We start from the raw sequence: 13,536 nt of genomic DNA on the forward strand, positions 1-13,536 counted from the left end.
GAATAGTAGCAGAAGGCTGTCTCCCTACTCCTAATGGGATTTTATAGCAGCATGTGCAAGTTTGTTTCAGAAGTCTAAAATGAACAGATGTTGGTATAAATTACCTCAGTGTCTGATGTCTTGCAAATTAAAAGCGCGGTTGGCATCACTAAACAATTTCACTAGGTTTAGGGGGGTGCCGTTAGCAGGCAGTGATTACTGTATCAGGTTGGTAAGAATCTTCACACCGCAGCAGAGCAGGAGAGCAAGGATAAAGAAATGAGGAATCAAATAAGGGCTATGTGAATTAATCAGAGATGTTAACATCTCTGATGACAAGTGAACAGGAGGGCACGTGCTCTGGAGCAGCCCCTGACCCACAGCAATTTCTCTGTGCACAAAAAGGGGCTGGTGCTTAGGATGTGATTTATAGGGCACAGCCCTCTTTTAGGGAGCAGCTATGTCACAAATTCGTATATCTCCAATATAGGACTGGCGAGTAGGAAAACTTTCTCCCCTCCCATGTAGAAGATGATGTCTTTTGAATTACTTCTACTTTTACTGTGGTTTCCTGCAGCTCTGTGTACTTAGATTAGGTTGAAGGGGGAGGAATGATTGAGTGGGAAAGGGGTTGTTAAAAGGGATTGGTTAAATTCAAGGAGAGCTTGCCACTGAGAGACGGGAATATCCATTTATTTTTCTGTGAAATCCTTTTGACCCCTTGACTAGATTGGATCTTTTTAAATTTTAAGTCTTAAAATCTTGGTCATTTTCCCATTTGGAGAAAAAATAATAAAGAATTGGGGATCTGAAGGGCAGCAGGCAGAAGTCATTACTGATGTCAATAGAGTGCTCCTGGCCCCGAATTTTAGGAACAAGGTTCTGTTTACCCAACAGAGTTTTGTGTTACCCATGTCTGGTTTCCAGAGCACCTGCTTCTAGCCAGGTTGCAGGATCGCTTGATGCTGTGCTTCAGGTCCTTAATAAGCACCTGAGAGTAGGCAGAAAAAAGTGATGAGACCCATTCAGACCAAAAGTATAAGTGAATATCTATAGGATCTGGCTGAGGGAAAGATCCCAAGGAGTGGAATTTGTGAGATTACTACTCTCCCTTATCACAGTTAATTCATTTATTCTCTCAAGAAATAGTGCAAGAGAAGCAGCAGGCTAACCCTCCTCTGAAAGGTGTTATATTAGTGATACCACTATACCAAGCATGTTCACTGCTAAATAGCCAAGAGGACAGGGCAGGTGACATTAATATGTACTCATTTTACAGATGAAGAAACTGAGGCTCATACCCAGCTCCTGGTGTCACCCAGCTTCTAAATGCTAGAGCTGGAACTTAAACTAATCCTGTGTTCTCTGAAAGAAGTCATGCTACCTCCCATGGGCAAGAAATTTTTTAAAAATTTGCCTTTCAATTACAGTTTACATTAAATATTATTCTGTATTAGTTTCAGATGTACAGCAAAGTGGTTAGAAAATTATGTACTTACAGAGTGAATTCATGCACTGCCCCACCCCCACCCCCACCCACTCCTGTTGCTTCAAGTACTCACCTGGCCCCATTTCCTCTAGGATAGTTAGTTCTTGTCTGTCCTCGCCTCACCCCCACCTTCATCTCTCCATTAATCTGCATTATTTCCATCAAGGGAAATTATCTTTCTTGCTAAACAAGCAAGGTAAATTTAAAAAGAACCCCACAATATAGAGAACGGAGCACCAAGGGCCACTAACAAGTCTTACTGTTTGTCTGTGGAAGGGAAGAAACTAACTTGGTTGTTATCCTACTTGGTTCTAGTTCTTCGGTATATCATCATTCACCCAGCCCACGTTTTTCAGCAGATGCTAAGTCCAGCACTGTGCGAGGTGCTGGTGAATAAAGAATAATAAAACAATCTGCCCTCTATTTTCATACTTCAACAGAGGAAAACAAGTATATAAACAGATAATTGCAGATCTGATAGGAACTTGGTATGTAGAGGGTTGGTATAAATCCACCAAGGAAGGAGTGGTCCCTTTGCTTTGAGACAGGGAGGGGTTGTGGGCACATGAGACCAGACCCAGCGCTGAGACTTCCATTCCTAATTAATGGGGTTTCCTTTCTCTTTGTTGGAGCTCAGGAACTTATGAAAGATGGGGAATATATATAGATTGCAGTTACCAAAAGCCTTCTTGAGGTTACAGAGTTCGTGTTGTTTTACTTCTTCGTTGTACAAATCAACCAGGAACTTAGATGTAGGTGGGGTGGGGAGAGTGGGAGCCCATTCGCCTGGCACCATTTGCTTTGGACTTGAGAAGGGCAGGAGGAGGTCAGAGTAAAGGTCCTTCTCATCTCTGCAGGAGCCTCCCTGGCCACCTCACTTTTTGGCCAAGATGGAGACATGTTCTTGGGAGGTCACAGGGCACAGCCTGCTGTGTGCCCTCTGCTTGATTCCAGAGGACTTCCCGCCTCCAGGGCAAGCCATCGGAAACTTTTAGCACTGCTAAATCCATTTAAGGGATCTGAAAAGATGATCTTGTGGGGATGAGGATGAAGGGGGTTTTAGGCTTCATACGATTTTTGAGGATTTGCTTGACAGCTAAAACGGGGGCTTCTGCATTGACCCTTGTAATTGAGAAATGTTTTACTTTCATTTCAGAGCCTCATATGTAGGAAAGTAGCTTTATAAACCCTCTTGTAACTACAGCATTCAAAGATTGATGGCACTGAAAGTCAGAGAAAGACACATAAACCTTGCCTGACTATATTAAACATCTAAGGACTGACAATGCCAAGAGAGAGAAGACCGAAGTTCTATAAACCCTACTTTATTACTCCATCCACAGATGAACTGCACTGAGGGGCTGTAAACCCTGTTATATTACAGTATCCAGGGACTGCCACTGAGGGACGGGGTAAATGGTCTCTAATTCTGATTTGAGATTTTAAATGTCCAGAAACCAGCACCCATAGAAGACTGTAATCTTGGTTGGATTTTAGCCTCCAAGAGCAAACCCCTGTGCTAGTGAACGTGAGTATTAGGTTATATTCTTTAGAGAGAGAGGTTTTGGGGGAATTCCATGACGATTTTTATAAGGGTTGATGGATGATGTTTTCCCCGGTTGGCCTGTGCCCTATAGCAATTACCAACTTCAGAACAACTCTACGGTTTTAGTTGCCAGTAGTGGTTGTTTCCCCCTCTTTTTGAAGGTTTGTGGTGATTGACTCTGTTGTGGTCCCCTGTATACAATTTAATTAGTCTGTGTTTTTAAATTAAATCTTCCTATGGTCCTTTTTTTTCAGAGTTTAGGTCTTCATTGATCTTTCATTTGCTTTTTTATTTCAGCCAGAGAAATGACACGGGGGAAATTCCTCAACATTCTAGAGAAACCCAAGAAGTAGCAGCAGCTTGTGGACAGGATGTCCCGGGGGCTGGAACCACGCTCCGCTCCCAGTGCAGCTCTGATGATGCGCACCTCACTGCTTCCTGGCGAGAGGCTGGAGGGTGCACCTCCAGGGCTGACCCTCTCCCCTGCTCCTGGTACTCTGCGCCTCTGAGGACATTCGGCAGCAAGAGAAGAATCTGTCCTACCCAAGGATCAATGCAGTTATTCAGTCAGCTTCCAGACTTTGACCATCTCCACCTCAGATGTTGGTAACACCAGAGGGCATATCATTCTTAAAGGTCAAAGTCCTGCTTTCTCGTTTCTGGAAGTGATTCAGGAGCCCCAGGATCTTAACAGTTGATTTGATTCAGTGATGGCAAAGTCCGTTGTGACAGCGATTGCATGAGTTGTACTTGATCTCTTAGGAAGTATTTATGATGCAAGGGGCCCAGAGACCAATTAGATTCTGGACCAGACCATGCAGGTTGACCTGTGAACTCTCCAGTGTATACTAGGTTCTAAGAATCCCTAGCTGGAGAAACCAGAATCTTCTAGAAATGATGCCTGCTTTTAAAATTCTATACCTCTCATGGTAGTCCCGTACCCTAAGCCTCCCATTCCCCACCTCCTAGCTCCCACCATCCATTCTGACTCCAGAGAAGGGGATCCTTGCATATCAAGTCCCTCCTGGGATTAGTTTGTGTAGTGAAAGGCCCGTACACAGTTGCATTAGACCTCAAGACCAATTTAAAGGTGACAGAAAGGACTTTTGAGTTCTAATTAAGCTGTTACAGATTCAAGCGAGATAGTTAGTATGGCCTGAAGATAGGAAAAGGGGGTTGACTGTAGGAGTTTGATTTGATTAACAACTGGAAACTCTGATTGACCTTACAGGAATGTGCGTGCTATGCAATGATGGCAGTGTTCCCCCTTTACCCTCTCTCACAGCACTTACCAGATATTTCACCCATAGGACAGGAACACACATGAAAGGAAAAGAGAATTTCCTGACTTAAATATAACTCTTATGGAGTGTTTGCCAATTATGTGTCTCTGTTAAAACCTGAAAATCTAGCTTATGGGTAATAGTGATTATACATGTTCTCCATATTTTGTCTTACAAGCCTCTAATGTTTTGAAGAATACATGGAGTTTCCTGAACTTTATGAAAAGAGCATCCATGTGACAGTAGTCTGATAGTGTTTGGATACAAGGAAAATCGTGGTCAAGTTTTTGGCCCTGAGTGTCTGTGTGAGGGCACGGCACTATTCACTTTAATAGCTGGTCCGTTAACCATAACGTGTGCCTTGTTTCCCAGCTAGAGTTAATGTTGGATTTTCCCCTCATTTGTGCCATTTGACCTTCCATGCAATTTTACTTACTGACAAGAAGGAAGAAATTGAACACAAGATAAAAGGGATGAGTATGGGACGGAAAGCATTCTGCCTGGGTGCTACATAGAAGGTTAGGCTGTAGAGGCTTTGATTTTAAGTTAAGCTTATTATTGACATTCCTTTATCTTAAATGTGGTTGAAGAGTTTGCATATGCACACAAAAAAAATAGTGGCATAATAGCAAGCTCTTCCTTTTGAGAGCTGATGATGTCAAAAGGGGAAATTAAGAAATATATGGAGTATATTGGGATACCTCCCCCAGACCAACTTGTCCGTAACCTGAACCTATGTAATTGGTTTTTGGTCTGCTTTGACTCTTTCTTTTACTGTCATAGTAGTCACCAGCACTTAATGTAAGTAGATATTTTAGAATTGTGATATTTATTGGTTTTATATTTGTCGTCCTCAGAAATGTTAATGTTGTGTTTTTATATTGATAATGTAAATTTATGAACTATGTGTGCATGTATGTATTTCAGGGTGTTGGAAGGTTGTACTTTGTATATAATGTCTTCTGTGTCCTCATAATAAATATGTCCCTTTTATAGGAGAGTGAGTTATTCCTCAGAGGGCCAAGTTGCATACTTAGAGCATAGACCTCATCAGAAAGAGCAGCTATAATGACAAATAATCTGCTGTCTTCCCCTCACATGACAGTGGGTGGCGTGGGGCTTTGTAGTCATCTACTGCATGGTCTGCTAGCTTCCAGTCTATCCTACCTGCCATCTAGCTCATTACCACTCAACTCCCTGAAGTAGACTTAAAAACCTTTAGTACCTCCCCAGGTCTACTAATAAAGTCTGGATCTCTCATCCTGGCACCCTAAACTCTCTGCATGTAACCCTAAGTAACCCTCCCTGTTGGCTTATCTCCTCTCCATCATATGAAGTCTCTGTTCCAATGAATCAGAGCAATCCCCAGTTCCTCACTTGAGTGCTTTGCCCATGCCATTGAGTTCCTAGAAAGTCTCTCGTCCTTTTTGCACATATCAAGCCCTATCCTTCCTATAAACCCCTGATGTTCCCGCTGGAAATAACCCTGCCCCCTGTATTCCTACACCTTTATGTAGGCCAGCCTGTGACTTACCACACTCTGCCTGACACTGAAGTGTTCCGAGCCCATACCTCACTGCCCTCCTAAATTATAAGCTCCTCCAGGTTTTGGCTGTCTCCTGCACATCTAGTTCTTCTTCAATGTCTTTTTGAATTGGGGATTCAAAATGTATCTATTTGCAGACTTCCTGTTAAATATGATGGATTGAGAACAAATATTTATCTGTCACCTACTAAAATCCTTAGTAGGAGCTCCTTTTCAACTCTGTTCAAGAACTAAAGAAGAGGAAGTATTAATTAGTACTACTACTGTCACCCATTAATAACACTATCAATGCCCTTTTAGAGAAAACATTCCATTTAAGAAAAGCTAATTGCTAAGCATCATTGGCTCATCCCTGATTTGCAAGAAAACATCTGGATGGATCATAGGTTTCTGGGATTCAGGAAAGCATGGCTGGCTGACTGACTTACTAAAAAGGGGCAGCATGTGAATGTTCTGGTCTAAATCTTTAGAGGTTATTTTTCCAGTAACTATTATTTGCCCACAAGTGTGTTTTCCCTTTCCCTTTGCCATTCCAAATACCATACTTGCAGCACATAGGTTGGTGCTTGAGGCACATTTTTATTGATTTCAGAGAGGAAGGGAGGGAAAAACATCAATGATGAGAGAGACCAGCTGCCTCCTACATGCCCGCCCCCTACTGGGGATTGAGCCCACAATCTAGGCATGTGCCCTTGACTGGAATTGAACCCTGGACCCTTCAGTCTGCAGGCCGATGCTCTATCCACTGAGCCAAACCAGCTAGGGCAAGGCACATTTTCACAGAGAGGAAGAGAGAGGGATAGAGAGTTAGAAACATCGATGGGAGAGAAACATCGATCAGCTGCCTCCTGCACACCCCCTACTGGGGATGTGCCCGCAACCAAGGTACATGCCCTTGACCGGAATCGAACCTGGGACCCTTGAGTCCACAGGCCGACGCTCTATCCACTGAGCCAAACCAGTTTCGGCGCACGGCACATTTTTAAATTCTTCAATCTTTTCTCACCAGCAGTCTCATTGCTTCTTGCTCACCTCAGTCTCTTGATTTGAGGCCTCTGCTGATTTGCTTGGCTTTTCTTCCACTGTTTGAGCACTGAAAGTTCACAGGATATCAGTTGTATTGATATCACAATGCCATCATTAATTTTTCTTTGCCTTTTGTTACCCACTTACCATATTTTTAAAGTGGATACTTGCTAACTGCTCCTTGGTTTGGGCGCTCTAGCTGCAGCTTATTGTGGCTCCTGTGTCTTCTAAGAGCTGGCTTCTAGCTCCAGTGACTTCTCCACTGCCCCTGTGGCTTCCAGAGGGTGTTTGGACTTCCGAAGGAGCTTTGTAATAAAGGCAGGATCATTCCCGATGGAATGCTGTGGTCCCTTTTATTTCCTCCAGGATCAAAGCATGACAGGAAGGTCAACTGGCAGAGCAGGAAGTGGGGAAATTGGCAGATGGGCCAAGGTGGATGGTCCCAGGGGTCAGATAACATGGTTTCTTACCAGCTCTCAACTTCTGCACAGACTCCATCTCCAAGCATTGGTTACGTTCTCCTGTTCTGTTTTCTTCATCCTTCGAGAGCTGCAGGACTACCTGAGCCCCGCATGGTCTCCATTTCACCTGAGGAACCCCCACCTTGAGAGAGTCGGCAAACAGTGGTCTTTCCAAGTTTAAGTTCTGACGGGCCTGTCTAGTGACGTTGGGGCGTGGGGATGTAATGCCTAAAGAGGCCATGGACCCGAGCCAGTTTGGCTCAGTGGTAGAGTGACAGCCCACTGACTGAAGAGTCTTGGGTTCGATTCCGGTCAAGCACGTACCTCAGTTTTAGGCTCAATCCCCGGTCCTGGTCGGGGCACGTGCAAGCTGCAACCAATTGATGTGTCTCTTTCACATCAATGTTTCTCTCTGTCTCTACCCCTCCCTTCCTCTCTCTTTCTAAAAATCAATGGAAAAAAATATCCTTGGATGAGGATTAACAAAAATAAAATAAAAATAAAGAGGCCACTGGCCTGCCCGCCCTTTGCCCAACATGTTTTCTTCATGAGCGGGGATGGTGGGGGCTTCAGGTGGCACCTGGTGCAACTGTGAGGCTCCTGGTTGGCGAGTGCTGGCCGAGCCTGTTAATTAGCACATGAGCACCCCCATGCTCCATTAGCCAGGCCAGGCATTCGGAACCTTCCCCTCCTGGAGGCCCCTTCCTCCTAATGAGAGCGGGAAGAAGGGCCCTCACAAAACACTGCCTCAGAATAATATTCCGCTTTGTCCCCACCAGTAACCAGGGCTGACAGGATCACTCTGTCCATTTCGCTTCTAATTAGCACAATTCCAGCGTGGCCTGGGCCAGCAAATGGAGAAAAGCGATCGGACAACCGTACCGAATCACAAACACAAAGAGGGCCATTCCCTGTAATTAGGTGAGACAATTCCTCAGTCTTTTCTCGGCTGGAGTTTGCCGCTAAGACTCTTGCCGTTTGGGTCCCAGCAACACAAAGTTACATGTCTCCCTGGGACACTAATCAGCCCCAAATTGTCTTCCGCTTCACACAACTCTAACCAGAGGGCAGATACGGGAGCCAGGGGACATGGTCTCTAAACAAGCAGCTGCTGCAATGCTGTCCCAACCCGAAGAAGCAGACCTGGGCTGTGGGCAGTTGGCTTAAGGGAACTGCTCTGGGCACAGCTGGTCCCGTCACCTTAGCTGGGGTCTGAAGCTCTGAGAATTCCTGACCCCCCCGGGGAAGCCCCCTCTGCTATTTGCCTCGCCCTGTTTATTCACCACCTTCTGTCTATTGTGCCCTTTCGGTCTCCTCATCCCTTCTCCCACCTGTCCACTAGGGTGGCATCATGGGCAGCTATAACTGTGGCGCCACCCTGGAACTCCACTGAAGCCCTACGAACTCCACTGAAGCCCTACAAACTAGTTGCCATCGCAAGGACAGTACACAGGTGAATTCTACTCTGAAAGAGCTCATGACCTGGAAGGGGCCCGCACTGCCAAGCAATCACCTCTATGTCTCCCGTTCTTCCACGGCCCTTACCTGCTATCCCTGATCTCTCTCCTGGAAGATCCCTATTTTTTAAAACAGAAAAGTGGCCCATCAGCTCCCAGGGCAAGAAGCCACAACTGGCTTGACTCCATGTGACTCAGAGGTTGGCCATTAATAAACAGAAACAGCTCCCCCAGGATTGCGGCCCATTACAGGGATTACTGGGGGTGACAGAGCCATGAACTTGGTCATGGCCAGGGACAAAGGAATGCAGGGGAGAGTGGCAGTTGGAATCTCAATTAAACTCAAGTTCTGAGCTGAGTTGCACTCACATATTTTCATCTTTGCCCTGTCCTCTGCTTTCTGATTTGATCTATGCTGGATGCTTGGGAAAGTTGCCTCCAATAGCACAAAACACTCAATTCTCTAGAATCCAAGGAGCTTCAGGAAAACGCAAGTGATCAGGGTTGCTTTCTTGTTTTCCCATCTTCCTGAGATGTATCTGAGACACAGAGAGGTAATAATAAAATTTGACTTTTTAAATAACTTTTGGGAGGTATCAAAGAATTGATCCAAATTTGTTCTGTCTCCTACAGTTTCTTTGTCTAAAAAACAGAACTTAGAACAGTACCTGGCACATAATAGGTGCTTAATAAGAATTTGTTGAAAGGAAGGGGATGAACTGTGCCACAATCCTCAATGTTCATAGCCGTGTTGCTAGTCTAAGGTAAGAGCTGGATTTTTAGAGAGAAGCAGGGATGAGCTGGTGGAAATCACTTCTCTCTGAGCCTCAGTCTCCTTGGGACCTTTTCCACTTTAAAGAGGCAGCCAAGCATCATGGATCAGGACGTCGAGCCTGGCATCCGGCTGCCCTGGTCCAAATCCTGTTTCTGCGGTTTATTAGCTATGTGACTGGATAAATTGTTGACTTCTCTGTGCCTTCGTTTACCCCTCTATGGAATGGGTCCAGTAATGACACCTAACTCCTAGGGTAGTTGTGGAGATTAAATTAGTACTTGCAAGTGTTCAGAACCGTGTGTGGCATATCTTACCCATTATACAGCAGCTTGACGGACATATCTTTAAAATTGGGTTCAATGTAGTGTTTAATTTTTTATTATACTCACATTTGTTAAAAATCGATCATCCTTACAGGGAATATATGATAACGTTCGGTTACCTTGAGCAGAGCGCCTGTCTCTCTAACTCTTCAGGAGAGCTGACAGTTTCCTAAATACCTCCCCTGCTCCCATCCTTCCACCCTCTGAGGCAGCCCAGGGGCATGGACACTCAGCAAATACCCCTGTCGGTGGCATTGAAGACCATTTGTTGCTAATAAGAGAGGGAAAGATCTTCTTTGTGACAGCATCAGGTTTCTGAACTGACAGTGAGTTTGACATAAGCCTCACGTCATTATGTGTCACTAGTCTCAGTGGTCCTAATATTCTCTGAGCATCCATGCTATTCCAGTCCCTGCACAGGAATGCTCTTCCCTGTTTTGCTCTGTCCTTCCCTCCTCCCCTTCCTCCCAGCCCCTCCATCCTTCTTCAGAAAGCTCCCTTTCCAGGGCTGGGCAGAGCCACTCAGGCTGGCCTCCCCCTCAGCCTCCCCTCGGCTGTATCCTCGGAGCCCAATGGAGAGCAGCCTGGTCTGACTGCAGCGAGGCCTCAGGGTCAGTCAGGGCTGAAGGTCACATCCCAGGGCCTTCCCAAATGCAGCCGAGCCCCAGGAGCCAGCGGCTACACAAAGGAGCAGCTGAGGAGTCAAGTTGGAAAAGTCAGTGACTGAAGCTGAGTGGAAATGAGAAGCCCCGGCTGCGGCCGCTGGCAAAGCCCGGGCAGGGCCACAAGATGCACGGGGTCAGAACCGGCAATGGTGTCTGAGGAATGGGTGGCTCTCGGCCTCCTGCCCCCTCACCTCCATCTGATCTGCTGCTGCTGCTGCCTTCCTCTTACCGCTGACCCTTGTCCCTTGCTCCCCTCACAGCCCCAATTGCCCAAAACCAACTGTCCCTACGTCCTTTGAACATGCAATTATCGTGCAAATTATGCTACATTCACACAGTGGACTATGACATCTAGTTCACTGGTTATCATGAAGAAATTGGGATGCATAAGCCCAGGCATCTGACTAGGCCTTGGAGGGTCTTGCTTCCCGTTATCCTCCAGCAGAAATAGATGTCATGAGGACTAAAACAATTCTGGGCCGGCCACACCCACTCCTTCCACATCAGGATGTGCACTGTCCACGCTGTTTCCCAAAGAGGTGCTGCAAAACAAAGGAAAATGTCAGCCACGTGCAGCCCCGAACCTTAAGTCAGCGGCGGGGCTTCAGCCGGATGAACCGGGGCCACCAGCTCCGCAGAGAGGCGCGCTTGCTCCGGGACAGACAGCGGACGCCATTGTTAAACATGGGGATTGCCGGGCAGGCGACCCTTCACAACATCACCAAAGATTGATGCAAATTGGTTTGGTTCTGACCCTGTCACACCAGGAAGGATAATGATTCCAGCAGCGCCAGGCAGGGGAGGGGGCCGCGGGGTGGGGGTGGGGGCGGGGGCGTGAGCACTGGTGTCTCACTTCGCATCTTCATTAATGATCTGAAAGACGGTAAACAGCATGCTAATGAAACCTGCAGATGATTGGTATTACAAACCCCAGAGAGGACAGAGAAATAGCACAGCGAGACCCGGTTCGCTTAGAAATATGGGCAGGAGATTGTCAAATGAGATTCGTCCTAGGAAAATGAAAGTCGACGTGTCAGGAAGGAATGATGAAGGTGCCTCTGGATGGGGGATTGCAAACCTGGAAAGCAGAGGTGGGTGGCAGGGTCAGGAGGCTGAGTGAGGGAATAAGGTTTGGGGTGTGTTGGGAGAGACAGAGGAGCTGGCCTGGGGACCCAGGAGACAAATGCTCAGTGCATTCCTGGCAGGACTGACTGCAACCAGCTGAGCCCTGGGGCCAGCAGTGTCTGCAGCCCAGGGGCCAAGCAGGTTGCCCAGGCCCATTGGCCTGTGTCAGCTCCTGGCTGTGCCTGTTTGCACTTGTCCTTGAAGCTAAAAATGCCATTTGACCCGATTTACTAAAATGAAACAAGCAAAAACACCTTTTTTAAAACTTTGCCCCAAATTATTAGATATAGGATATTCAAGAGCAGGGGAAAGAAAATTTCCCATCTTCAATGATTTCCAAGTCAATAAATATCACTTGGAAGTGTACCTCATTTACATGAAGTGCACAAATCTTAAGTGTACATATAACTCAATAATTTTTTTAAAATATATTTTTATTGATTTCAGAGAGGAAGGGAAAGGGAAAGAGAGAAACATCAATGATGAGAGAGAATCATTGATGGGCTGCCTTCTGCACGCCCCCTACTGGGGATCAAGCCTGCAACCTGGGCAATTCATCGATTGACTCTCAACCACTGAGCCATGCTGGCCGGTCCTCAGTGATTTTTTTTTTTTCCTTGAGGAAGTCATTTCACCTCACTAAGCCTTGGTTTCCTTGTCTAAAATGGGCATGACAGCCCATTTTATATATACAACACATAGACACAGACAGCAGTGTGGTGCTAGCCAGAGGGAGAGGGGGTTAGGGGTAAGTGGAAGTGGGCAAAGGGATGGTAAATGGGGGTGGGAAGAGACTTTACTTTGGTGATAACTGCACAATGCAGTATGCAGATGATGTTTTGTTGAATTGTACACTTGAAACGTGTGTGGTTTTGTTAACCATGTCACCCCAATAAATTCAATAAAAAAATTAAAATTAAAGTAAACAAAACAGTGGTTACCCTAGTCAGGGGACTAAATAGATAGGAACTGACCACAGGGAGTCCTCTGCAGAGCGGGAGAGCTCGAATGGGCAAATACTGCGCTTTATAGTCTGAAGTGCTACTAAAAGCATTTTTTAAACCATGTCATTTATGTAAAGAAAGGCAGAAGGATCTCTCCCAATTTTTTTGGGGGGGAGGCAACCAAAAATTTTGGTGGCCTTGTTTTAAAAAAAAAAATGGCAGAAGGAACCTGGCTGGGATGGCTTAGTGGTTGAGCATTGACCTATGAACCTGAAGGTCACAGTTTGATTCCCAGTCAGGGCATATGCCAGGGTTGCAGGTTCGATTCCCAGTGTGGGGTATGCAGTAGGCAGCCGATCAATGATTCTGTCTCCCTCTCATTTTCTCTCTGAAATCAATAAAAATATATATTTTTTTAAAAGGCAGAAGGAGCCCTAGCTGGTTTGACTCAGTGGATAGAGCGTTGGCCTATGGAATGAAGGGTCCGGAGTTCGATTCTGGTCAAGGGCACATGCATGGGTGTGGGCTCGATCCCCAGTCGGGGGGGCATGCAGGAGGCTGCTGATCAATGATTCTCTCTCATGATTGATGTTCCATCTCTCTCTCCCTCTCCCTTCCTATCTAAAATCAATAAAAATTTATATTTTTAAAAAAAATTTAAAGGGCAGGAGAAAGGAGAAATTAAAATAAATTTATTTTCCATGAGGGGCATTAAAATAAACAAAAGTCCTCTGAGATCTTTAGTTGTCTTGTTTCTTCCTTATACGTACTCCACCCTACAAAATCTATACTAACCTGTCCTACCAGCCTCCACTCATGTAGACACACTTTTTTTTTTCTTAGAGTGAAAGGGAGAGGGAGAGACAGAGAGAAACATTGATGTGAGAAACACACATGGATTGGTTGCCTCCTGCACA

At 45.8% G+C, this 13,536-nt stretch overlaps 1 protein-coding gene across 1 annotated transcript in view; it reads left to right on the forward strand.

The window, feature by feature from the left end:
• The window catches only part of LIN52 (lin-52 DREAM MuvB core complex component), a 93,492-nt gene extending 88,190 nt beyond the window's left edge, over nt 1-5,302 (forward strand). The window contains exon 6 of the mRNA XM_079767611.1: nt 3,312-5,302. Coding sequence (XP_079623737.1) covers nt 3,312-3,367 — 56 coding nt within the window. The 3' untranslated portion in view covers nt 3,368-5,302. The remainder of the gene's footprint in view (nt 1-3,311) is intronic.
• The last annotated feature ends 8,234 nt before the right edge of the window (nt 5,303-13,536 follow it).

This window comes from Cnephaeus nilssonii, assembly GCF_951640355.1.
Source record: "Cnephaeus nilssonii genome assembly, chromosome: 4".
Taxonomy (NCBI): domain Eukaryota; kingdom Metazoa; phylum Chordata; class Mammalia; order Chiroptera; family Vespertilionidae; genus Cnephaeus; species Cnephaeus nilssonii.